This window comes from Neoarius graeffei, chromosome 8 (assembly GCF_027579695.1).
Source record: "Neoarius graeffei isolate fNeoGra1 chromosome 8, fNeoGra1.pri, whole genome shotgun sequence".
NCBI classification, from domain to species: Eukaryota; Metazoa; Chordata; class Actinopteri; order Siluriformes; family Ariidae; genus Neoarius; species Neoarius graeffei.
Window position 1 is genome coordinate 60223624 of NC_083576.1, and position 27367 is coordinate 60250990.

Consider the following 27367-nt stretch of genomic DNA (forward strand, 5'->3'; position numbering starts at 1 on the left):
GGTGTGTGTGAGGAGGTGGAGTTGGGTGTGTGTGTGAGGGGGTGGGGCTGTGTTTGGAGGAATGTGTGTTTGTTTGTTTGTTAAATAGTCATCATAGTTGAGGTGCCCCCCCCCCCAAAAAAAAAACTTTTTCCCCAACAGGTGGTTAGTGAAAAGTGAGTGTGGAAATGAAGGAAGACAAGAACTAAGTCTTTATTATTACAGTGTGTATTATTCTGATTATAGTAGTAATAAAGCTGTGCTGAGTGAATAAAGCAGTGAGGGAACTGTAGTCAGACCCGAGCACGGACCAGCGGGACACAGCAGCTTCCTGATGAAGAAGCAGAAAATAATTTCCGCGTATTGAGCGCCTGCAGCCCTACAGAAGTATCCCGGGAGGAAAACACTGAGAGATGAACCACAGCGAGCGGGGATTAATGAGAATGCAAATATCTCTGACGTGGAGCAGCACTGGGGGGAAATAACATCTCAGTCATTCCTCATGTCCTCCATCACTTCCTTGAGCGCTGGAGTGGAGCCGCCTACAGTAAACAGTAAACAGGTGAAGACAACAGAACAGCATGCTCGGTAAGACACATGGAGATGTGCATGGAATGGAATGGAGTTGAATGTAATGTTTCTGGGATTTCCTGCTGGTACTGACCCGGGTTTCTCTCCTGTTCTGATGACCTGAGGGCGTGGAGGCAGTGAAGAGGAGAGGTGCTGGTGTTTTGCTCAAGTCAAAGGTCCGAGTGAAGTCAATTCAGCTGAAGGTAAGAAGAGATTTCTGTCTCTCAGCTCATTTAACAACACATTTAGTCTCTGTGGAGACGACTGTCTACAGTTATCCCTTGTTTTCTGTAGTTTTTTTTTTAAACTAAAACTTAATATGAAACCATAGTAAAAAAAATTCATACTATATAGTCTATTTTATGTGTTTGGCTCATTTTTTTCTAGGTTATTAATAATAAAATTTACTCTCTGGTGCATCTGCTGCACCCCCTATTACACAGGTTATATTTAGGACATTTTGACCTGAAAACAAAACAGATACAGAACAGAAAAAAGAAATTAAATCTGCTTTTTACAAAAATCACCTTAACCTATTTGTACACACACACACACACCTGCTAGCAGGAGCTTAAAGTCGCAGAAATACCTCACTATCTAATGCCTAAGGAAGCTCCTACTAGCAGGTATGTGTGTGTACAAATAGGTTAAGGTAATTTTTGTAAAAAGCAGATTTTTTTTTTTTAAGGTGGCACGGTGGTGTAGTGGTTAACACTGTCGCCTCACAGCAAGAAGGTCCTGGGTTCGAGCCCAGCGGCCGACGAGGGCCTTTCTGTGTGGAGTTTGCATGTTCTCCCCGTGTCTGCATGGGTTTCCCCTACAGTCCAAAGACATGCAGTTAGGTTAACATGGGGTGGCCTTGGGCTGAAGTGCCCTTGATCAAGGTACCTAACCCTTAACTGCTCCCTGCATGCTGTAATGTGGCTGCCCACCGCTCTGGGTGTGTGTGTGTTCACTGCTTCAGATGGGTTAAATGCAGAGGATGAATTTCAGTGTGCATGTGACAGTCTTTAAAACAAACAAACAAACAAAAAAACCTACTGCGCGAAAGTCTTAGGCACCCCCTCCCACTTTTAGTACAGACTTTTTTTAAAATAGATTTTTATTTTATGACTTTCATTTTCAAGTCAGTACCAAAGCATTTTCAATTTCCAGCACAAAATTAAATGTTACAGGAAAAAATAAATGTTTGCATGTCAGTAAAGAAAGCAGCATATTGCATAATAAACCACTTTTCAGACAAAATAAAATCATAATGAAGGCTCCGGGCGGTACGGTGGTGTAGTGGTTAGCGCTGTCGCTTCACAGCAAGAAGGTCCGGGTTCAAGCCCCGTGGCCGGCGAGGGCCTTTCTGTGCGGAGTTTGCATGTTCTCCCCGTGTCCGCGTGGGTTTCCTCCGGGTGCTCCGGTTTCCCCCACAGTCCAAAGACATGTAGGTTAGGTTAACTGGTGGCTCTAAATTGAGCGTAGGTGTGAATGTGAGTGTGAATGGTTGTCTGTGTCTATGTGTCAGCCCTGTGATGACCTGGCGACTTGTCCAGGGTGTACCCCGCCTTTTGCCCGTAGTCAGCTGGGATAGGCTGCGACCCTGTAGAACAGGATAAAGCGGCTAGAGATAATGAGATGAGATGAGATGAGATGAGATGAGGGCTCCTGGGTTTTGCTGCAAATTTAAGAAGCAAGTGTGACAAAGTGTCCTGTAGCTGGTTCTGTAAGATGCTCAGTAAAACCTACAGCTCATTTCCTTATCAAACTGCACTCACTGTACCTGAGACTAGCCAAGTGTCATCACACCAAATATTGGCTTCGTTTCATTTACTGATCTTCAGTATAAACATTTCATTATTTTGAAAGCGTCTTTGCTCTACAGCATTTCTTTGCATGCGCCTCAGTACTGTATATGCTCTATAACTTGTTCTTTAAGACTAAAACTATTTTAGAAACACAGACTCAATAAGCTATGCCAAAATAATAGAACAGAAATGTACTCCATCAGTAAAATCTAGCTGATAATCATTAAGGTCTATATAATCCTGATTGTATGTATGCATCTTCATCTTTGTCAGTCTATAATTAGAAATCCTGGTGGCTTATAAATATTCATTGAGGTTTTAGTGCTTCTTTTAAAAAGTCAGTGAGGGCTCCCGACCGTGAGTCAGGCAGTGAAGAGAGAGGGAGAGAGAAAGTCAGCTCTTTGATATGCTGATACTCGGGGGATGAGAGCAGAAGGCACCTTTCCACAAAGCTTATACCCACTCTCACAGCACCGCAGTGGTGCTCATTCTCATTCAATTCCTATTGCAGTATGTGGTTTATGAGTCGTTAAATGTGTCTTCTGCATAAACAAAACAGTTGGGTTACACTTGTTGGATACTGAAGTTCAAAAATAACTACTATTTTCCCAGCAGAGCTCCATTTCACCTCTTGTAAAATTACTATCACATTTTTCCATCCCATTTGGATTCATATTATTATGTGCGATCATATTTAATGGGTTTTAGGGCATTGTCCTAAGCAATTTAATCCCATATGTGAAAGAAAAAAAACCCCACCTCTTGCTAGTTAAGCCGTATAGGCATTTTCCTGAACTAAATAAATAAGTAGCATGTAACCTGAACCCAAAAGGTTTAGCTGGAACAGTACACCTGTATTCGGTGGCATGGTGGTGTAGTGGTTCGCACTGTCGCCTCACAGCAAGAAGGTCCGGGTTCGAGCCCCGTGGCCGGTGAGGGCCTTTCTGTGTGGAGTTTGTATGTTCTCCCCGTGTCCGCGTGGGTTTCCTCCGGGTGCTCCGGTTTCCCCCACAGTCCAAAGACATGCAGGTTAGGCTAATTGGTGGCTCTAAATTGACCGTAGGTGTGAATGGTTGTCTGTGTCTATGTGTCGGCCCTGTGATGACCTGGTGACTTGTCCAGGGTGTACCCTGCCTCTCGCCCATAGTCAGCTGGGATAGGCTCCAGCTTGCCTGCGACCCTGTAGAACAGGATAAGCGGCTAGAGATAATGAGATGAGATGAGATATATCAGTCCGGGCGGCACGGTGGTGAAGTGGTTAGCGCTGTCGCCTCACAGCAAGAAGGCCCGGGTTCGAGCCCCGTGGCCGATGAGGGCCTTTCTGTGCGGAGTTTGCATGTTCTCCCTGTGTCTGCGTGGGTTTCCTCCGGGTGCTCCGGTTTCCCCCACAGTCCAAAGACATGCAGGTTAGGTTAACTGGTGACTCTAATATCGCGTCCACATGGGCAACGGATATGTAAAATATCAGGTCCATATGGCAACGCAACGCTTGCAGAAAATGATGCAATACACATGCCACACCTCTACGTGCGCTGTAAGACGGTCCCATCGGAGACACCAGAACAATAGAAGAAGAAGTAGGACGCATGCGCATGTAACGGGTTTATTTTTTTCCACTTGCCATTGTGTGTAGTGGTGGGGAAATTCTGCGCTGGCCCTTTAAGAGCGCAGGTAGTTATGGGAACGAGGCGCTGGCCTCTTTCAGTTCGTTTTGGAAATGTAAGCGCCAATGCCACTGGATGTTTGCAGCCCGTCCTCAGCAGTGTATTTGTGTATCATTTCTTCAGAATAAAAAGACTGGTGAACAACATAACGCAACGTCTGTTACACGCATAAACCCCTTCTTCTACCCGGCGTGAAGCACTCACAGGAACAAACACACAACAACAAGAAGATGGCTGCGACTACGCGAGGAAATCGTGCCTTCTGTGTGTACAAATTAGTTTTATTAGTGTGCATAGTTTTATATAACTTAATTTTCTTATTGTGTGTGAACATTTTGAAAAGCATTTTTATATAATTTATATAACTTTTTATATTGTGTCAACATTTTGAAAAGCAGTCTTATCCAATAAAAAAAGAAATTCAAGAAATGGTTCAGTTACTTGTTTATTTAAAAGAAAAGCTGTATACAAAAGTGAATGCAATGCAGTGGTTCATACAAAACAGTCTGTTGAAGGGTCTTCTGACCCTTTTCCCCTCTGCCTCCATTATAGTCAGGTAACTGTTGCTTTGTGTGGAAGGCTGTACTTTCTGTTCCTCAAAGCAGGTGTAAATTGTCTGTCTGGCAGGTCAGTCAGGTTAATGTGTAAACAATTTCAGTTTCTGTTGTTACGAATGATGCGCGCGAGAGTGCTGCTTGTTCTAGTCATGTGGTGACGCACGGGCGATTGCTCTAAGACAACGAGGGAGGCTCAGCCTCCTCTAAAAATGACGAACATCGTGTAGGATGAATTGCGCTAGGCTTATGTTATAGCCGACCTTATAACATTGCTATTTCAGATCCAGAATCATAGAAATATATGTGCTCAACCCAACTACAGTGCGAAATCATTCCGTTATAACTTTAATGTGTGCGTGAGTTTTTCCCCCTCGTGACAGCGCGGTGCAGCCCAGCCTCAGTGGACTTCAATGGCATTTGGGAGCTCTGCGCTTTTCAATCTCAAAATGCAAGACGATTATTGGACAAATACTGCGAAAATACCCGCCTACGGACTCCGAGCCTCACAGTGGGAGGGACATGGCAGTTTCCGCGAGGAGACTGGTGATTGGTGAAAGTAGCCGGATATTTTCTTTGATTGACAGCTCGTTTCAACTATAGACAGGCAGCGGTGAATCTCAGTTCAGTCCCATGCGGATTCGCAAGTGCTGTGGTGTATTGTAAGAGATCAGCTGACATTTCAATTTCATTCATTACATACAGTTTCTACCAGCTTTTTTAGTTTGTATATATTTTCATTGTAAATAAAGTGTAAATATAGTGTTGTCAAATTTGCTATCTTAGTTCCAGAAATTTCGTTTATTTGAGTGACTGAACTTGAACTTGAGGGGGCTAGTCAGCTAGCAAGAAAGCTGCGCACGGATGCCAAGCATTGCTGATTTAATTTTGGCGAAGCCATTTGCCAGTCTTCCTTTCGAGGAAAAAATTAAAGAGCAGGGTAGACCAACGCCTCAAATTGACTTGGTGAAAAAGGTAGGGAATAATACTCGTTCCTTTCAGCTCTCCTGGTACGAGAAAGTGAATTGGCTAACAGCAAGTGACCCACATCAACAACAGTAAATAGGCTACTTTAGTAATATGTCATGGATGGACCAAAAATATAGAATCTATTTAAAATGTTTATGCTGAGTATATTATATTGGAATATATATTTTTCTGGATATGAATTAAACACAGCTACAATTTGGAAAACATTTTTAAACAAAAACACAGCCGAGAACATTTCACACTACAGACCTGGATTAAAAGTGAAGGGTTATCAAAATTGTCAATAAAACATTTCTCAGTCAAAATAAGTAAAATATAGGGAAAGTGTCATTGAATGAAATGTGTGGCACCCAGCTCTACTGCTGAGGTTCCTGACAAAGAGCTGCTTTCAATAATGATCAATTTTTAAACAACATGCCACAATTTTAAAATATAAAATGTTAAAATGTACCCTCCCCCCAACACCATCATGTATATTGGACAGTAGGCTAATGGACCAAAAGAACCTGTTATTTCACAGTTTGTGACGCTGCCAACAATCAGCCAGATCAGAGGCAAGAGTATGGGCAAAACTGATGTTTTTTCTTTTAAAATCTGGAAATATCGTAACCGACCAGCCTCCCCTGTTTGAAAGACTACCACCCGCCACTGTTGTGACGTCATCGTAAACAAATCCGTTCTACTCATCCAGACGACTTCGCAACGGCTCCGTTGCCAGATTTTTTCACTCTGGAACCCATTCTCAAAAGATTTCGTTTTGGGGCACCCAAAACGCCGGTGCCGTGTGGACGCCAGGCCGAAACGATAAAAAATTTTATCAGATTCACCTGAATCCATTGCCGTGTGGACAGGGCCTAAATTGACCGTAGGTGTGAATGTGAGTGTGAATGGTTGTCTGTGTCTATGTGTCAGCCCTGTGATGACCTGGCGACTTGTCCAGGGTGTACCCCGCCTTTCGCCCGTAGTCAGCTGGGATAGGCTCCAGCTTGCCTGCGACCCTGTAGAACAGGATAAAGCGGCTAGAGATAATGAGATGAGAACGGTACGCCTGTATTCAACTATCATCTATGATTTGTCCATTGTGGTGCCATTATTTGTGGTTATCATTATTCAGTTTAAATATGCAATGATTAGAGAAAATCACGCATGTTGATTGGTCGAGAGATTCAGACTATTTCTCGATAATCACCTCGAGCGACTCGGCAAAATGGCGGCCGATCGCTTTGTCACAGTAAGTGAGGAAGAATGACAAAGTATGAAAGAAAATGCTGCTCATAAAAGCACTAAAGATGCTGCGAAGTTTGGTCTAAAACTATTCAAAGGTAAGGTGGAAGTGTGATTTATTTTATCAATTTCAAAACAAAAGTATTTTATGTGAGTCAGCATAGATAAATGACAAGTCTGTGCCGCGATGTTATTACATTTGCATGCCGCTTTTGAAGATTGAAATCATTTTTTTTTTTAAATAATCACCTGTGTATTAATACTAAAACAATCATTTGCCTCAGGCTCAGTGAATATTAATGAATAATAATCTCGACCTTGTATCGGTTATTATTCACTTTGCCTTCGGTGAACAATCGTTAATTAATTGTGGTGTTAATACCATGGAAAAACGGCTGCTTGAGGGCCACATCATCTGGCGGCTGCTCTGTTCATTTGATCTCAAACTGTAATATATGGATTGTAAATATGAAAAAAAAAAAACCACCCACACACACACACGTTGGTGATTATTCAGTGTTTAATATCCAGTATGATTTCTTTAGCTGTTATACTCTGAGGCCCAGGGCCATCTCTATACTTCCTAGAGTAACTGATATAATTGAGCAATTTCAGCCAATGAATGCACACCACTCATTAAAAACAACAACACTGATAAAATATTTTTACATATGGGTTTTAATACAGTTATCTGCTATACACTGAAATAACAGACTACTTCATTTGTCTGTAGCATTCAGTATTTTGATAACGCACTCATTTACAAAGCATTGGTCACCTCGAACAACAAATGAAGAACTGAACACTGGTGTGATTGTGTTCTGTGTATAGACGACGTCTCGTGCACTTCTATTGTATTACTATAGAAATGGAGTGTTGTATTAAATGCATAAGATTTATTCTTACAATCTCAGAAAAAGGTAGACTAAACAAATACCATTCCTTGTCACTGGGGTGCAACAGTTCAGGGTATAAATCTTTTCTTTGTCTTTTTTTTTTTTAACCTGCAAAGAAGCATGACGTGCAGCTTTAAACAATAATGATTACTCTAAAGGATATTTAAAAGGTACAACTCCAGTCCTGAATGTGCAATTATGTGCCTTAAATAATTTTTAAAGGCAACGTGAAAGATCCTAAACGTACTGCACTGACGAGGAACAGTACACTTTAGTACTTTTATTAGTGTCCTACTAACTCATACTCTTTATGAAGAGTTTTGAGAACTTTTATAACACACTTTTACTCCCAGAGTTTATGCAAGCTTTTTTTGTTTTGGTTTAACACTGATACATTTATTAGATTACAGCCTATATACTGACCCTGCACTCTCAGAAAACAAAGTACATTATTGTACATTTAGAGGTACAATGGCTTATCACTGGAGCAGTACCCTCCCTCTAAGGTACTTATTTGTACAATTTATATATTTCTTGCGGCGGCATGGTGGTGTAGTGGTTAGCGCTGTCGCCTCACAGCAAGAAAGTCCTGGGTTCGAGCCCAGCAGCCGGGGAGGGCCTTTCTGTGCGGAGTTTGCGTGTTCTCCCCGTGTCTGCGTGGGTTTCCTCCGGGTGCTCCAGTTTCCCCCACAGTCCAAAGACATGCAGGTTAGGTTAACTGGTGACTCTAAATTGGCCGTAGGTGTGAATGTGAATGGTTGTCTGTGTCTATGTGTCAGCCCTGTGATGATCTGGTGACTTGTCCAGGGTGTACCCCGCCTTTCGCCCGTAGTCAGCTGGGATAGGCTGCAGCTTGCCTGCAACCTGAAGGACAGGATAAGTGGCTACAGATAATGGATGGATGAATATATTTCTTGGGAACATATATGTACCTTTTTAGCCCTAAAATGTACACATAGTTACCTTGAAGTCCAATAATGAGCCCTAGGAGATACATAGTGTAGATTGTACCTTGGGGTACATAAATGGACTCCTGCTGTACCCCTGTTTCTGACAGTGTGGTGTGCATAATGTCAAATCTGGAATTTATTTATTTTTACAGTGGAAGCCTGCTTTCGGGTGGCACGGTGGTGTAGTGGTTAGCGCTGTCGCCTCACAGCAAGAAGGTCCGGGTTCGAGCCCCGTGGCCGGCGAGGGCCTTTCTGTGCGGAGTTTGGATGTTCTCCCCGTGTCCGCGTGGGTTTCCTCCGGGTGCTCCGGTTTCCCCCACAGTCCAAAGACATGCAGGTTAGGTTAACTGGTGACTCTAAATTGACCGTAGGTGTGAATGTGAGTGTGAATGGTTGTCTGTGTCCATGTGTCAGCCCTGTGATGACCTGGCGACTTGTCCAGGGTGTACCCCACCTTTCGCCCGTAGTCAGCTGGGATAGGATCCAGCTTGCCTGCGACCCTGTAGAACAGGATAAAGCGGCTACAGATAATGAGATGAGAAGCCTGTTTTCCTTTTCCACCACCGTAGTAACGAGAAGGTTTCTCACAATTATGACTTCTCCTTATTATGAGAACTTCTCTTAATAATGACTTAAGTGTCTCATAATTATAACTTGCTATCTCATATGAAATCCATCCATCCCTCCATAGCCGCTTATCTTGTTCTACAGGGGCGCAGGCAAGCTGGAGCCTATCCCAGCTGACTATGGGTGAGAGGTAGGGTACACCATGGACAAGTTGCCAGGTCATCACAGGGCTGACACAGAGACATACAACCATTCACACACCTTCACATTCACACCTACGGTCAATTTAGAGCCACCAGTTAACCTAACCTGCATGTCTTTGGACTGTGGGGGAAACCGGAGGACCCGGAGGAAACCCACGTGGACACGGGGAGAACATGCAAACTCCGCACAGAAAAGCCCTCGCTGGCTGCTGGGCTCAAACCCAGAACCTTCTTGCTGTGAGGCAACAGCACTAACCACTGCACCACCATGCCGCCCTCATAATGAAATCCTCATAATGTTCTCATAAAAATGAATTTCTTTTTCAAAATTATGACTTTTGATCAGCACTGTCACCTCACAGCAAGAAGGTCCGGGTTCGAGCCCCGGGGCCGGCGAGGGCCTTTCTGTGTGGAGTTTGTATGTTCTCCCCGTGTCTGCGTGGGTTTCCTCCGGGTGCTCCGGTTTCCCCCACAGTCCAAAGACATGCAGGTTAGGTTAGCTGGTGACTCTAAATCGACCGTAGGTGTGAATGGTTGTCTGTGTCTATGTGTCAGCCCTGTGATGACCTGGCGGCTTGTCCAGGGTGTACCCCGCCTTTCGCCCGTAGTCAGCTGGGATAGGCTCCAGCTTGCCTGCGACCCTGTAGAACAGGATAAAGCGGCTAGAGATAATGAGATGAGATGACTTTTGATCAGCACTGTTGCCTCACAGCAAGAAGGTCCTGGGTTTGAGCCCAGCGGCTGGCGAGGGCCTTTCTGTGTGGAGTTTGCATGTTCTCCCCGTGTCCGTGTGGGTTTCCTCCGGGTGCTCCGGTTTCCCCCACAGTCCAAAGACATGCAGGTTAGGTTAACTGGTGACTCTAAATTGACCGTAGGTGTGAATGTGAGTGTGAATGATTGTCTGTGTCTGTGTTATCCCTGCGATGACCTGGCGACTTGTCCAGGGTGTACCCCGCCTCTCGCCCATAGTCAGCTGGGATAGGCTCCAGCTCGCCTGCGACCCTGTAGGACAGGATAAGCAGCTGCAGATAATGGATGGATGGACTTTTGATCTGATCTTCGTATCTCATAATTATGACTTGAAGTGCATATCCTGGACCAAATTCGTTTTTTTTTTTAATATGAAAGTATGTCCCTTTACACACTCATCCAGAAGGGTAATTTTGCACAAGGCCATCTGTCTACAGCAGAAAAAAAAATAAAACGCGTCTGGAAAAATCCCAAGGGAGTCTGGAGCCAGATTCGTGACGTTACCTGCGGAAGCACCAGCAGGCTGCGAGAGCTTTGCACGGTTTCAGTGCACAGTCTGTGTAGACCAAGCGCTCCCATTTCTCTCTCATTGTCTGGTCTTTTGGAAAACGATGAGTACTAATCCCATCAAGATTGGTGTTGCTACACCCTCCTACGATACATCTGTTAACCATTTTAATAATTACGTGATAACGTTGAAGACATTTGCAGAAAACCACCAGGTCGTTTTCTCATAAACAAACCAACGCTGACATAGGATTCAGAAGGAGGCGTCCCGCACGCGAAGTCATGAAAATCAATGTCTCATCTCATTATCTGTAGCCGCTTTATCCTGTTCTACAGGGTCGCAGGCAAGCTGGAGCCTATCCCAGCTGACTACGGGCGAAAGGCGGGGTACACCCTGGACAAGTCGCCAGGTCATCACAGGGCTGACACAGACAACCATTCACACGAACATGCAAACTCTGCCTGGCCACGGGGCTCGAACCTGGACTTTCTTGCTGTGAGGCGACAGTGCTAACCACTATACCACCGTGCCGCCTGAAAATCAATGTTTCCCAGGAAATTCAAATGCCAAGTTTTTTTTAGAGGCAGACCAATCCGCCTCAAATGGCTTGATTTCAACTGGTGTTGCGCAAGGTAAAAAAAAATTGCACAAAATGTGACAAATATTTGACCAAAGTTTAATATAAAATAGGAGAATTATACTGATCTTGCTCCTGAATTTACGCACTTTAAATTCTCATAGTAATGGGACATTAAGTCAGAAAATGAAGTCATTATTATTAGTTAGGGGCGGCACGGTGGTGTAGTGGTTAGCGCTGTCGCCTCACAGCAAGAAGGTCCGGGTTCAAGCCCTGTGGCCGGCGAGGGCCTTTCTGTGCGGAGTTTGCATGTTGTCTGCGTGGGTTTCCTCCGGGTGCTCCGGTTTCCCCCACAGTCCAAAGACATGCAGGTTAGATTAACTGGTGACTCTAAATTGACCGTAGGTGTGAATGTGAGTGTGAATGGTTGTCTGTGTCTATTGGCCCTTTTCCACTACCCTTTTTCAGCCCGCTTCAGCCCGACACGGCTCGCGTTTCGACTACCAAAGAACGGCACGACTCGGCTCGCTTCAGCCCTGCTTAGCCCCTAAAACTCGCACCGTTTTGGAGTGGGGCTGAAGTGAGCCAAACCGAGCCGAGTGAGGCTGGGGGCGTGAGCAGACACTCCCCTGTGCACTGATTGGTGAGGAGGAGTGTCCTCACATGCCCACACACGCCCCGCGAGCACGCTGGGATCTGTAAACACCGTAAACCCGGAAGAAGAAGAATTACGAATTACGAGAATTTCTGAAGCCTTATGCGCCTCGCCTCATCTATACGCTCTTGCCAGTATCTGTTGGCGTTGTCGGTGACAACAAGCCACAGCACCAAGACCAGCAACACTAACGACGCCATGTTTATTGTTTACTATCCGGGTCGTGAGACTACCGCTTAAAAGATCACTGATGTCACTGTTTGCGCTGCTTAACGACATCACGTGACGTCCACCCACTTTCGCTAACTCCACCCAATGTGTCCACCCACTTCCAGCCAGCACGGTTCAGCGCGGTTGTAGTCGAAATGCAACTCCAACAGCCCCACTCAGCACGGCACGGCTCAGCCGCGTTTGTAGTGGAAAAGCGGCATATGTGTCAGCCCTGTGATGACCTGGCGACTGTAGTCAGCTGGGATAGGCTCCAGCTTGCCTGCGACCCTGTAGAAGGATAAAGCGGCTAGAGATAATGAGATGAGACTTTCTCGTTATTATAAACAGCCTGTTAGCCACACGGGGTTAAAACACCACCTGTGTATGAAAACTAACCACTAGATGGCGCCATTCACTGCACTGAATTTAATTGGGAGAACTTTGAGGCATTTTATATTTAATTTCCGATTATAAACGACACTTATAACGGTCTGTGTTTTAAAGCGAGCTTCGAGCTACACGTCTGGATATTTCTGAACAGAGATAATAAGCTAACACAGACCGGAAGTGATTCTGTATGTATGGCGATATAGCTGTGGGCACTGTTTACCCCGGGGTGTGAGGGGGCAGTCTGGTTACATGCTGTGTCATGGGTCACAAACTCATGCCCTACGTCTCAACATTAACTCTAACCCCTGAACTGCCCCTCCCCTGAAACTCGGTAAACAGTCCAACCTCCAGACCGGAGAAGGGAGGAGAGGAGAGGAGAGGAGAGGAGGAAACACACACACACACGAAGCCTCAGCCGTTCACACTTCCGTTAACTGCACGAGCGACGCTTCATAAACTCCGAGCCCGGTTTCCTCCATGTCTGCTCGTGTAAACACACAGCGCCAGCGCGGCTCATGTGGAGCACGCAGCGGGACGAGCCGGCCCTGAGACAGCGGAAACCAGCCGGGGAAAGATGAAATGTTTCTCCCGTTACCTGCCTTACATCTTCCGACCTCCGAGCATCCTCCTTTCCTCCACCTGCCACGCCGAAGGTAAGATAGTGCGCCTGCGCGCGTCCGCGCGCGCAACTCTTTTCAGGGGAAAGTAGCTAAAGCCAGCTCAAACAGTCGCTAGGTGACGTCACCGACTAATTTGCATACGAGTGGCTTATCAAATTGCCTGAAGAAGCAAGATGTTCACTTAAAGGAGAACTGAAGGCAAAAAAAAATTTTTTTTTTCATCTCATCTCATTATCCGTAGCCGCTTTATCCTGTTCTACAGGGTCGCGGGCGAGCTGGAGCCTATCCCAGCTGACTACAGGCGAAAGGCGGGGTACACCCTGGACAAGTCGCCAGGTCATCACAGGGCTGACACATAGACACAGACAACCATTCACACCTACGGTCAATTTAGAGTCACCAGTTAACCTAACCTGCATGTCTTTGGACTGTGGGGGAAACCGGAGCACCCGGAGGAAACCCACGCGGACACGGGGAGAACATGCAAACTCCGCACAGAAAGGCCCTCGCCGGCCACGGGGCTCGAACCCGGACCTTCTTGCTGTGAGGCGACAGTGCTAACCACTACACCACCGTGCCGCCCTCTATTTATCTCATTTTTATTAAATACAGGAACGTATTTTTGATCGCTATTTTGTCACAAGTTATGAATGTTTGAAATATGCTATGTAATATATCAGTCCGGGTGGCACGGTGGTGAAGTGATTAGCACTGTCGCCTCACAGCAAGAAGGTCCTGGGTTCAAGCCGGTGAGGGCCTTTCTGTGTTGAGTTTGCATGCTCTCCTCGTGTCCGTGTCCGTGTGCAGGCGCTCTTGTTTCCCCGACAGTCCAAAGACATGCAGGTTAGGTTAACTGGTGACTCTAAATTGACCGTGAGTGTGAACGGTTGTCTGTGTCTATGTGTCAGCCCTGTGATGACTTGGCGACTTGTCCAGGGTGTACCCCGCCTTTTGCCCGTAGACAGCTGGGATAAGCTCCAGCTTGCCTGTAGAACAGGATAAAGCGGCTAGAGATAATGAGATGAGATGAGATATATCAGTCCGGGCGGCACGGTGGTGAAGTGGTTAGCACTGTCTCCTCACAGCAAGAAGGTCCTGGGTTTGAGCCAGCGAGGGCCTTTCTGTGTTGAGTTTGCATGCTCTCCTCGTGTCTGTGTGCGGGTGCTCTTGTTTCCCCCACGGTCCAAAGGCATGCAGGTTAGGCTAATTGGTGGCTCTAAATTGACCGTGAATGTGAAGGTGTGTGAATGGTTGTTTGTCTCTGTGTCAACCCTGTGATGACCTGGCGACTTGTCCAGGGTGTATCCCACCTCTCACCCGTAGTCAGCTGGGATAGGCTCCAGCTTGCCTGCGACCCTGTAGAACAGGATAAGTGGCTACAGATAATGGATGGATGGATATATCAGTCCATTCGTTGAGATCTGTGCGAGACATTGTAGGACAGAAATAAAACGTACAGCAGAAATCAAAGTGACCAAAATCTGCTAACGTTTCCTGTGTCTGAAATCACTCACTCGTTTACTACTCCCTACTCCCTATACAGTATAGGGAATTACTATATAGAGGACGATGGCAGCACAGTGGTGTAGTGGTTAGCACTGTCGCCTCACAGCAAGAATGGATGGATGGATTTTGTCACTGCTATAGCAAGTTATGAGTGTTTGAAATATGCTGTGTAATATATCTATGTAATAAATTAATATATAAACAATGGTTGTAAACGAGATTCATTGAGACCTGTGCGAGACATCGTAGGATGGAAGTAAAACATACAGCGGAAATCAAACTGACCAACATCGGCTAACGTTCCCTGTGTCCGAAATCACTCACTCGTTCACTACTCCCTACTCCCTATATAGAGAACTACTATATAGAGGACGGTGGTGTAGTGGTTAACACTGTCGCCTCACAGCAAGAAGGTCCTGGGTTCTGCCGGCGAGGGCCTTTCTGTGTGGAGTTTGCATGTTCTTTCCGTGTCTGCATGGGTTTCCTCCGGGTGCTCCGGTTTCCCACACAGTCCAAAGACATGCAGGTTAGGCTAATTGGTGGCTATAAATTGACCATAGGTGTGAATGTGAGTGTGAATGGTTGTCTGTGTCTATGTGTCAGCCCTGTGATGACCTGGCAACTTGTCCAGGGTGTACCCCGCCTCTTGCCCATAGTCAGCTGGGATAGGCTCCAGCTTGCCTGCGACCCTACAGAGGATAAGCGGTTACGAATAATGGATGTATGGACTATATAGCGAGCTCATTGGTAAAATGAAAAAACGCTTTCAGACACTAGTCTGTCACACTGGTATTTACATCATTACTGTTACACAATTAAAACGTGCCAGATCAGTCGGCTGGTGGGTTTTCAAAATGATAAATTCATGCATGTATTTTTGTGATAAATCCATATTATACTGAGCGCATTTCCCACATTAATCAATACAAAGTACCTGCATTTTCAGTTTTTTTAAAAAATCAAGGCTGAATACTTTCTTCTTTCCTGTTGCCTTTTATTAAATCAAATTTGAGACTTTTAATTTGATTTCTTTCAGTACGACTGCAATGCATGATGGGATATTGCTTTGGTTGGTGATCGTCGTTGTACACTGCTTTTCGTGATACATTGTAGGATACTTTTGAGTGCACTATACAGTATAAGGTGTAAATAATCCTCACTATCGTTTTGGACAGCACTACAAAATGGCGTCCCCACTATGTAGTGCCCTATATGGTGAGTAGGGAGCGATTTCAGACACGGGTTGTCAAAAGACGCGCGCGCCCTCTTTCAAATGCTGATGTAATCAAGCCGGAAGTTTTGTTTGTTCTGATAGCAATCAGGAAAGTTTGAAAAAAGTAGTCAGTAATCGTCATTTAAACTCGTTTTTGTGCAAGATTTCATTTGGAAAACAGTTTTCAAAATGGCGGCACTGACACCTGGCTGACACTTCACGTTTCGAAGTCTCGCACAAGTATCGTGAAGATCGCGCGGATAAGCAACGCCTGCCGTGAACCAAACAAACTAAATTCAACATGGCTAAAAACCGAATAGGCCGATAAGTATAATATTTAATTGCAATTAGTTGCCAATACGAGTCACGATATAAGGTTACTAAAACCGAAAACGTAATTGAATAACGCGTTAATTAAGAAATAAAGCAAGTTTAAAAATGACTTCAGTTCTCCTTTTAAGAATATAATAGAATAGAATTTTATCAGAATTGAAAATTATACATTGTTTTTTCTTATAGCCTAGAAAGAAGTCATCTTTGGTCATGGCACCATGAAAGAAACCTTTTGCTACAGGATACTAAAGTTCCTATCAAGAATGCAGACAAAAAGAAGCAGTGACAATGAGTCGGCATGAAGGAAAACGTTTACTCACTTCTAGTACTTATAATTCACAATTATTCCCAGAAGGCGAAGTGAATATCGGTGAATAATAACCAAGACGAAGTTGAGGTTATTTAAATAATATTGGCTGGCTTTTTTTCATGGTATATCAGATATATTCCATTCAGGTAGTATGATATTGAACGAGTCGAAGACAAGTTCACTATCATGCTAGCTGAATGGAATATATCTGATATACCACAAAAAAAAGCCAGCCAATATTGTTTATTATTATTATTATTATTATTATTATTATTATACATACACGTTTGATGGAACAAGATTCTAATGATCTAATGAAGTTTTGGTAGCCTTTCTGGTGTTCAACGCGTCTTTGTCTTTCAAAATTCTCTCAAAATCTTCAGCATTTAACGAAGCAAACCGGGCAGCCATGTTTGTTTACATTTGCATCAGCTCGGATGTGTGACGTCATGTTGTCTTGACAACCATGCAATATCGTAAACCATATTGAACGCTTATGGGTAGAGTGACGTAATACACATAGGATAAGCGATATGCTAACAATATTGCATGCTGTCAAACCAGACGAATGAAACCCGCTAGAAGGGAATAGAATACATGTTTTTAAATCATCAAAAAAGTGTCCTACATGTATAATAATTGCTGATATTCACTGAGCCTGAGGCAGATAATTATTTTAGGATAAATACACTGGTGGTTATTTTTAAAAATCATATCCGAAAAACTGAATTTATTTCAAACTTCAAAAGCAGCATGCAAATGTAATAACGGCGTGGCGCAGACTTGCGTCACTTATCTATGCCAACTCACATAAAATACTTTGTTTTGAAATCGATAAAATAAATCACAATTCCACCTTACCTTTGAATAGTTTTAGACCAAACTTCGTAGCATCTTTAGTCCTTTTAGGATAAGCATTTTCTTTCATAATTTGTAATTCTTCCTCACTTACAGTGACAAAGCGATTGGCCGCCATTTTGCCGAGTTGCTCAAGGTGATTATCGAGAAATAGTCAGGATTTTTGACCAATCAGCATGCGTGATTTCCTGTAATCACCTGCGTATTTATGCTAAAATGTAATATCTCCAAAAAGAGTTTAAAATGAAGAACAAAAGAAATGAGAGGGCAGGACAAAGAGTGGTGATCAGTGATTGGTTGCAAGCGCAGTACAGTCAGGCGTTACATACTGATGTTGAGTCAAGTGAACCTGCTTTCTAAATTCATATAACAGCGGCTGTGTGGGAGCTGGAGAGCCATATCGAGGGCAAGACAGTCACTAACGTGTGCTGAAAAAGTCGCTAGATTTGTCGCGAAGATATTTTTTTTAACTTAAAGTCTAAAATTTGCCAAATATAGCAACAAATTCATATGTTTGAGTTTGTTGATGTCTATATGTTGCTTCTATTTTGCATTAGAGAGAAGTTTTACAGCAAACCCAAGACATATGGTCTACAATGTCCTAGGATGCCCAGGGCATAATTTTACAACCAAAGATGTATGGTTCAGCTAAAGATAGATTTGATCTGTAAACAGTTTGCAGTGTTAGTGACCTTCACTCAAGTAGAGTTCAGTTCAGTACTTAAACTACTCCACCTTACCTCTGGGGGAGACATTTGAGTATCTTGGGATCATGAGGGATGGAAAAATAGCATGTGAGATTGATAAATGGATCAGGACAGCAGCAGCAGTGTTACAGACACTGTACTGGTTTGTAGTGGAACTCAGTTTGTGGACGAACCTCCCAGTTTACCAGTCAATCTACAGCATGTCCCCGTCCTCAACTATAGCCACGAGCTGTGTGTAGTGAGCAAAAGAATAAGGGTGTGAGAACAGGCAGTGGAAATGAGCTTCCTGTGATAGGATTGGGTGAGGAGCTTGGCAATCAGAGTAGAGTTGAGAGGAGCAAATTTTTGAGAGGAGCAGGAGAGAGGAGATTGTAGGGACACTTTACAAGGAGCTGAATCAGGCACAGCTCACTGGATAGAGATTCCCGGGGAATACCCAGGACCAGATGGAGAGATCATATCTCATAGTTGGCCAGGGAACATCTGGGGATTCCCAACGAGGAGCTACAGGTGGTGACCAGGGATAGAGAAGTCTGGGCTGACCTTCTCAGCTTGCTACCACTGCAACATCCACCAGGAAGAGCAGAAGCCAAATGAATGAATGAGTCAAGTAGAGATTGTTAGTAAGTCAGTTAATTAGGCCTGTTTTTGGCATTATCTCATCTCATTATCTGTAGCCGTTCTACAGGGTCCATTATCCTGTTCTACAGGGTCGCAGGCAAGCTGGAGCCTATCCCAGCTGACTACGGGCGAAAGGCAGGGTACACCCTGGACAAGTCGCCAGGTCATCACAGGGCTGACACATAGACACAGACAACCATTCACACTCACATTCACACCTACGGTCAATTTAGAGTCACCAGTTAACCTAACCTGCATGTCTTTGGACTGTGGGGGAAACCGGAGCACCCGGAGGAAACCCACGTGGACACGGGGAGAACATGCAAACTCCGCACAGAAAGGCCCTCGCCGGCCACGGGGCTCGAACCCGAACCTTCTTGCTGTGAGGCGACAGCGCTAAGCACTACACCACCGTGCCGCCCTTGGGACACTGTGTAAACTGTAAATATAGATTAGATTAGATTAGATAGAACTTTATTGATCCCTTTGGGCGGGTTCCCTCAGGGAAATTAAAATTCCAGTAGCATCATTACAGGATAAACAGAGAATAGAAATGGAGAAAAACTTCTAGATAAATTAAATTAGTGTGGCAGTGGGGGTGTGGTCAAGCGTCAGTCTGTGACCGGAGGGCGGAGTCAGGGAAGGTAAGTGGCAGAATCACTACACCTGATGTCAATTAACCTGTGTTTGTGTGTCTTCCCAGCGACCACGCCCTATATAAGGAGAGAGAGAGCAGCGGAAGGGAGCTCTCTCCCCAACCAGACGGCTGATGTGTGTGCGCGTGCGCGTGTGTCTGAGTGTCTGGGAGAGTGAAACGCTGAAAAGTGTTGCAATAGAGTTTTTGGAAAACTCAGTTCTGGCCTGCCGTACTTCTGTGCTTCACCCACCCGCGCAAAGTTCTACAGTGGTGCCGAAACGCCTGACGATCTTCCTGTTGCGCCAGCACCAGGGCCTCGAACCGTTGTTCTTGCTCCTTTCGGAGGGCGACCAGCGCCTGGTGCTGGCTCTGTTGGGCCGTGGCGAGGGCATGGATTAGGTCTGCGGGGGGGGAGGACTCCATGGGGCTGTTCTCCTCTGTGCTCCTTTCCGGGTTTCGGCACCACTGTAGAACTTTGCGTGGGTGGGTGGAGCACAGAAGTACGGCAGGCCAGAACTGAGTTTTCCAAAAACTCTTTATTGCAACACTTTTCAGCGTTTCACTCTCTCAGACACACGCACACATACACATCAGCCGTCTGGTTGGGGAGAGAGCTCCCTTCCTCTGCTCTCTCTCTCCTTATATAGGGCGTGATCACTGGGAAGACACACAAACACAGGTTAATTGACATCAGGTGTAGTGATTCTGCCACTTACCTTCCCTGACTCCGCCCTCCGGTCACAGACCGATGCTTGACCACGGCCCCGCTGCCACAATTAGGTATTTGCATATACAAATATAAAAAAGAATAAGATATGGGGAAGAGGGGAGGAAAAAAAGGGCCAACGGAAGAGGTATTGCACCTTATATTGCACATTATATTGCACATTGTCTGGTATTGTTTATTGTCAGGCTAGGCTGCTGCTCCTTCCCGCCCTCTGTCCTCCTGTTACCCCTCCTCCCCCCCAGAGAGGAGTTGTACAGTCTGATGGCGTGAGGGACAAAGGAGTTTTTGAGTCTGTTCGTCCTGCACTTGGGAAGGAGCATTCTTTCACTGAACAGGCTCCTCTGGTTGCTGATGACGGTGTGCAGAGGGTGACTGGCATCGTCCATTATGTTCAATAGTTTGTCCATAGACCTCTTCTCTGCCACCGTCACCAGAGAGTCCAGCTTCATGCCGACCACAGAGCTGGCCCGCCTGATCAGTTTGTCCAGCCTGGATGTGTCCTCCTTGGATGTGCTGCCCCCCCCAGCACACCACGGTGTAAAACAGGACACTGGCGACCACAGACTGATAGAACATCCACAGGAGTTTCCTGCAGATGTTAAAGGACCACAGCCTCTTCAGGAAGTACAGCCTGCTCTGTCCCTTCCTGTACAGGTGGTTGGTGTTGCAAGTCCAGTCCAGCTTGCTGTCCAGCCACAGCCTGAGGTACTTGTAGGAATCGACAGCCTCCACCTCGACTCCCTCGATCAGAACTGGTCGTGACCTTGGTCTGGACCTCCCAAAGTCAGTTGACCAGCTCCTTGGTCTTCGAGGTGTTGAGCTGCAGATGGTTCCTGTTGCACCAAATGGTAAAGTCCCTAAAACAGAATAAAAACAATAAAACAGTAACAATAAAACAGTAAATAAAAACAGGGCCTGAAGATCAGTCATCCAATATCAGTTTTCAGCCTTGTCTCTTGCATACTGAGATTTCTCCAGATTCTCTGAATCTTTTAATCTTTTATATGTACCATAGATGATGTGATCCCAAAATTCTTTGCAATTTTACATTGAGGAACGTTATTCTTAAATTGTTGCACTGTTTGCCCATGCAGTCCTTCACAGAGCGGTGAACCCCTCCCCGTCTTTACTTCTGAGAGACTCAGCCTCTCTGGGATGCTCTTTTTATCCCCGATCATGTTACTGACCTGTCGCCAATTAACAAAATTAGCTTTTTTTTTTTTTTTTAGCACTACACAACTTTTTCAGTCTTTTGCTGCCCCTGTCCCAACTTTTCTGAAACATGTTGCTGACATCAAATTGAAAATGAGCATATATTTAAAAAAAAAACAATAACATTTCTCCATTTCAACATTTGATATGTTGTATTTGTACTATTTTCAATTAAATATAGGGTTTCCATGATTTGCAAATTATCACATTCTGTTTTTATTTACAGTTTACACAGCATCCCAACTTTTTTGGAATTTGGGTTGTATTATTACCTCGCCCGGGACGGAGTCCACCTGGGGGTGAGGTATTGTTTTCGGTCAGGTTTCTTTGTTTTTTTGTTAACAATATTACAGGAATGTGGCTGGATCGATCGTCATGAAACTTTCAGGATAGATGGGCGTTGGTCTCAAATAGGACCTCTAACATTTTGAGGGTCATCCGGGGAAGGTCACCAAAAAGGTCAAAATCATTTTTGTTGTGGCTACTGCCTCATATAGAGGCACTAGCCACTATGTCATCGTCCTATAAGAATGTAAGTGTAACAATCGTGCACTGCGCATGTGCATACACGTGTTTCGATTAAAATGGCCGGTGAGTGTATACAATTCGGTTCACCATTCGAAATAAATGGACTAGACTAAAGAAATCGCTTTCAGACATATTTATGCTTATTACAGAGGGAAAGTGTGTTCCACTGAGCTCTAGAGCCGGGCCATTTCCAGGAAATAAGAGTTTCGGTCATGGCGACAGCATGTGTATGTCAGCCTCAGTTCAGAGGTTTCAGTTTCAAAAATTGTAAGAGGTAAGAGTAGAATAATATAAAGTACAGACACTTGGTATATTTTACTTCTGTGATTTATTTATTTATTTTTTTAAATTGTTCATTTTTGGATTATGCTTAATTTTTGTGGCTACTGCCTCATAGAGTAAATATATATGCTATATTTACTGTATGGACATGGTATCAGAAAACAATTTTATTTATAAGCAGTAGCCACATGTACCCATAGGGTACCTATTTTTTTTTTTTTCAAGATATCTTCCTTCATATTCATCATAACTGCTGCCGGGTGGGTTTGTTTTGCCTGGCAACACTTGTTTATTATTATTATTATTATTATTACCTTTTTTTATACCACAGCACTGGGCGGCACGGTGGTGTAGTGGTTAGCGCTGTCGCCTCACAGCAAGAAGGTCCTGGGTTCGAGCCCCGGGGCCGGCGAGGGCCTTTCTGTGTGGAGTTTGCATGTTCTCCCCGTGTCCGCGTGGGTTTCCTCCGGGTGCTCCGGTTTCCCCCACAGTCCAAAGACATGCAGGTTAGGTTAACTGGTGACTAAAATTGACCATAGGTGTGAATGTGAGTGTGAATGGTTGTCTGTGTCAGCCCTGTGATGACCTGGCGACTTGTCCAGGGTGTACCCCGCCTTTCGCCCATAGTCAGCTGGGATAGGCTCCAGCTTGCCTGCGACCCTGTAGAAGGATAAAGCGGCTAGAGATAATGAGCTGAGATGAGATGAGATACCACAGCACTGTTGAATTCTCAATTCTGATTGGTCAGATTGTGTTGATTAATTTTCTATAAGAGCAGCTCTGAAAGTAGTTCTGGCTGTAATTCCATTCACAAATTTATATTAATGCTTTCATTTTAGTAAATTGTGGTTTCTATAGTAACAGCCCATTCACATACTCAAAGCCTAATAATACATGGATGAAAACAATAATTAACTAGATAGAACTCAATGCCAGCGGCGTCGATGGGGATGCCTCTGCCCGGTAGACTACACGCTTTATTAAGTTGTGATTTGGGGATGGACATTTGACCTCACAGTGACCTTGACCTTAGACCTTTTGATCTCATAATCTAATCAGTTTATCTTTGTCCCCAAATGCACAAATGGTGAAAGTTTGGTGAAATTCCTTTCATCTGCCTTGGAGATATTGTGTTCACAAGGTTTCCGGACAGACATTTGACCTCACAGTGACCTTGACCTTAGACCTTTTGATCTCAAAATATAATCAGTTCATGTTTGTCCCAAAGCACACAAATGCTGAAAGTTTGGTGAAATTCCTTTCATTAGCCTTTGAGATACCGCGTTCACAAGGTTGCGGGACGGACGCACGCACGGACGAACGGACAGACGGACAACCCGAAAACATAATGCCTCCTGCACCTTACGGTGGCGGAGGCATAAAAATAAAAACATTAGTTGCTGAAGCCTTTTGTAAGAAATATTTTTATTTAACATTTATTGAAAGTATCGGTACTTTGTAACAGTCAGAGGTAATGCTGTTCTGTTAAGTTTTCCGTCATTGGAAAGTCCTTCATCCGTTGTTCCTTTGTAATGAATTATGACAAATTCATTGTGTGGAGCATAAGCGATACAAGTCCCTCAATGTCACAGTGAAAGTCTCAAAGATCACACAATTTTCCCCATGCGCCATCTAGTGGGGTGTGAATTTTTTTCAAGTTTGAAGCCAAATACTAAATAGTTCAGGATGTCTTGGTGTCCCAAATCCAGTAGCTGGCTTGCCATACACTTTTCAAATGGAATAAATACATTTGTGGGTAAATTTAAGAAGAACAAGCCTTTGTTTTTGTCACATTTTTCCTCTGCATTTAACCCATGCGTATGCACACACACACACACACACACACACACACACACACACACACACACAATACATTTGTGGGTAAATTATCTGTGATGCCTGCATGATTTACCTGGAAGAGAAGAGCAGGGAGGAATGAGAATCAAGTGGCTGTGGTTTGTTTACACCCGATACTAAAACTTGTAATGTCCTAGCAAACATCAAGTCAAGTTTATTTGTATAGCGCTTTTAACAATAAACATTGTCGCAAAGCAGCTTTACAGAATTTGAACGAATTAAAATATGCGCTAATTTTATCCCTAATCTATCCCCAATGAGCAAGCCTGTGGCAACAGTGGCAAGGAAAAACTCCCTCAGATGACATGAGGAAGAAACCTCGAGAGGAGCCAGACTCAAAAGGGAACCCATCCTCATTTGGGCAACAACAGACAACATGACTATAACATTAACAGTCCTAACATAAAGTCAGCTTCGTTGATGCTATAAAACCCCCACCGACGGAAACCCGAGCGCAAAACCGTTCACAACAACTGCAGTCCCAAAGTCAGCAAGTCAACTGCAGTCCCCAGCCGCAAAAGCACCACTGCAAGAGTCCAGAGTGTCCTCCAGGCGCGACCCCCAACTGTCCACATGGGGCCGTCCTCCACAGGATCAATGCGATGAGACTCCAACCAGACACAGGGCATCAGGATGGATCAGGCAGGTCTGAGGAGCAGAAGAGGTCAGCATCTCGATCCCAGGACTGACATGCAACTCAGAGGGACAGACATAAAGACAAACATCTCAAAGACGCGTACAAAAAGCCCCAAAATTCCTCCTTACCCAGTCAAAAACGATACAGCATTTATCTTGTAGTGTCCTGATCCCCAGATCTTTAACCCAGCCACATATAAAAAGTTGTACGCCTCCATGCTCTTCCAGGTTTTCATCTGTGTGTCCGTGTAGAACGATGTCTGCAGCACCAGGTAGTTTGAGATGTTGGGGAACTCAATGGATGGATAATTTTCCAACTCCGAATGAATGAATGAATGAATGAATGAATAACTTTATTTTAACACAATAAGTTGATCAGTAGAGCTGATTACAAATACAAAAGCCTAAAAATATACACAATCTTGAAAAAAAAACTTGAAATTTATGTTAATTATCTTCACAGTAAGTTAATTAATAGTATGTATAACTATTGTCTTTGTATGTAGTTACAGCTACAATCAGATTAAAATTTATTCTAACATCAAATTTAGCTAGTAATTTTTTTTATTTCATAGGAAAAATCCTTCTTTACATGCTAGTGTAAGGATCTAATCCCATCGAGTGGTTTCTGTACCCACTTCTTTTGAGTGTACTTCTTGGTTTTAATCACTTGCTTGTTTGCTGTACACAAACATGGCAATAAGTTCTTGTGTTAATGGACCAGACTCCACTTTTGGATCATTAATCCCTTTTGACTGAGAATGCCCTGCACGCATGGTTTGGCTTCTGGCACATCCATACAGTTTTAAATACAACACCTACAATTAAAAACAGTTTGTTTTTTATTGCGTTTATTTAATTCCTAGGCTCCCATCTGTAACAGGGAGTGATGCTGCATCCCATTAATACACTTTACAATAGATTATTAGATTCTAATAGAATAGAGGAGCCAAAATAATTGGGGATCTTGTTTCAAGTCTGAATAGGTGGGCCTAGAAGCAGAAAAGGTTGAGAACTTCTGGATTAGCCCATATGGAAAAGATGTAGATAAATCTTATAAAATTTGTATGACCTTTGTCTGAAACTTGTATGTACACTACCGTTCAAAAGTTTGGGGTCACTTTGAAATGTCCTTATTTTTGAAAGAAAAACACTGTTCTTTTCAATGAAGATCACTTTAAACTAATCAGAAATACACTCCATACATTGCTAATGTGGTAAATGACTATTCTAGCTGCAAATGTCTGGTTTTTGGTGCAATATCTCCATAGGTGTATAGAGGCCCATTTCCAGCAACTCTCACTCCAGTGTTCTAATGGTACAATGTGTTTGCTCATTGCCTCAGAAGGCTAATGGACGATTAGAAAACCCTTGTACAATCATGTTAGCACAGCTGAAAACAGTTGAGCTCTTTAGAGAAGCTATAAAACTGACCTTCCTTTGAGCACATTGAGTTTCTGGAGCATCACATTTGTGGGGTCGATTAAATGCTCAAAATGGCCAGAAAAATGTCTTGACTATATTTTCTATTCATTTTACAACTTATGGTGTGACTTTTCATGGAAAACACAAAATTGTCTGGGTGACCCCAAACTTTTGAACGGTAGTGTAAAGCATACAACATTGAAACCAGATATAAGATCCTTAGTAAATTTGAACAAAATGAAACTTGTATGATTTGCGTATTTATCAGAACAATATATGACAGTAATGCAAAAGTGGCCACTTTCAGGAGTAAATCATATTCTTTATCTCATCTCATTATCTCTAGCCGCTTTATCCTTCTACAGGGTCGCAGGCAAGCTGGAGCCTATCCCAGCTGACTACGGGCGAAAGGCGGGGTACACCCTGGACAAGTCGCCAGGTCATCACAGGGCTGACACATAGACACAGACAACCATTCACACTCGCATTCACACCTACGGTCAATTTAGAGTCACCAGTTAACCTAACCTGCATGTCTTTGGACTGTGGGGGAAACCGGAGCACCCGGAGGAAACCCACGCGGACACGGGGAGAACATGCAAACTCCGCACAGAAAGGCCCTCGCCGGCCACGGGGCTCGAACCCGGACCTTCTTGCTGTGAGGCGACAGTGCTAACCACTACACCACCGTGCCGCCCCATATTCTTTATATGATGCGCAATACATGAAACATAAACTGAAGGTGATGGAAAGTTATATATTTTTTAATAAGTTTCTTCTATTTCTTTTCCATATGGGAGACAACTGCATAAAACAGCAGGTGTATGGATGTATCTAATAAAGTGGCCGGTGAGTGTATGTAATAATAATAATGGCAGAGGAAAAATAATTACTCTCGTTGCCCAGCAACATTCACCTTTTTGCAATGATACTGTCGAGATTGAAGTCCCTGTTCTTACTGTACCTCCATTGTGCATGTCACACAGTTGTACTTGTTGTGTGTATGAAGTCTCACAGTTGTTTCCATTCTGCTTCCTGTCCCACTCTGGCTTGAAGCAGAATGGAAACAGATGACTTGTTACAAAAACATGTGACCGTGCATGCTTTGGGGGTTTGCGCTGTCTCAACTAAGGTTTTCTGTAGTCCTGTATTATGCTGCAAAGTTGGTGTTACAATTACTTTCTTTCTTTGGGGATGCAATGTGATCGTCTTGGTTCGAGGCATTACCAAACAACCTATGGGCCTGACTATAAAGACCATAAAGAGGTCAAATTGAAATGACTCCTGTTGACTCTAATGTCCAGCTGTTGTGTGGTTATTGACTTGCACATTGTTTTCGGTGCTGTGCTCAGGGGCAGGGTATTTATTGTATTGCTGAATAGTAGCTACGAGTCTTTCTTTGTCCTCTGTTTGCC

At 44.1% G+C, this 27367-nt stretch overlaps 1 protein-coding gene across 1 annotated transcript in view; it reads left to right on the top strand.

Moving 5' to 3' along the window:
- The first annotated feature begins 12746 nt into the window (after nucleotides 1-12746).
- Nucleotides 12747-27367, top strand: part of LOC132890759 (serine/threonine-protein phosphatase 2A 55 kDa regulatory subunit B beta isoform) — a 116349-nt gene continuing 101728 nt past the window's right edge. The window contains exon 1 of the mRNA XM_060927947.1: nucleotides 12747-13133. Within this exon, the coding sequence (XP_060783930.1) occupies nucleotides 13055-13133 (79 nt within the window). The 5' untranslated portion in view covers nucleotides 12747-13054. The remainder of the gene's footprint in view (nucleotides 13134-27367) is intronic.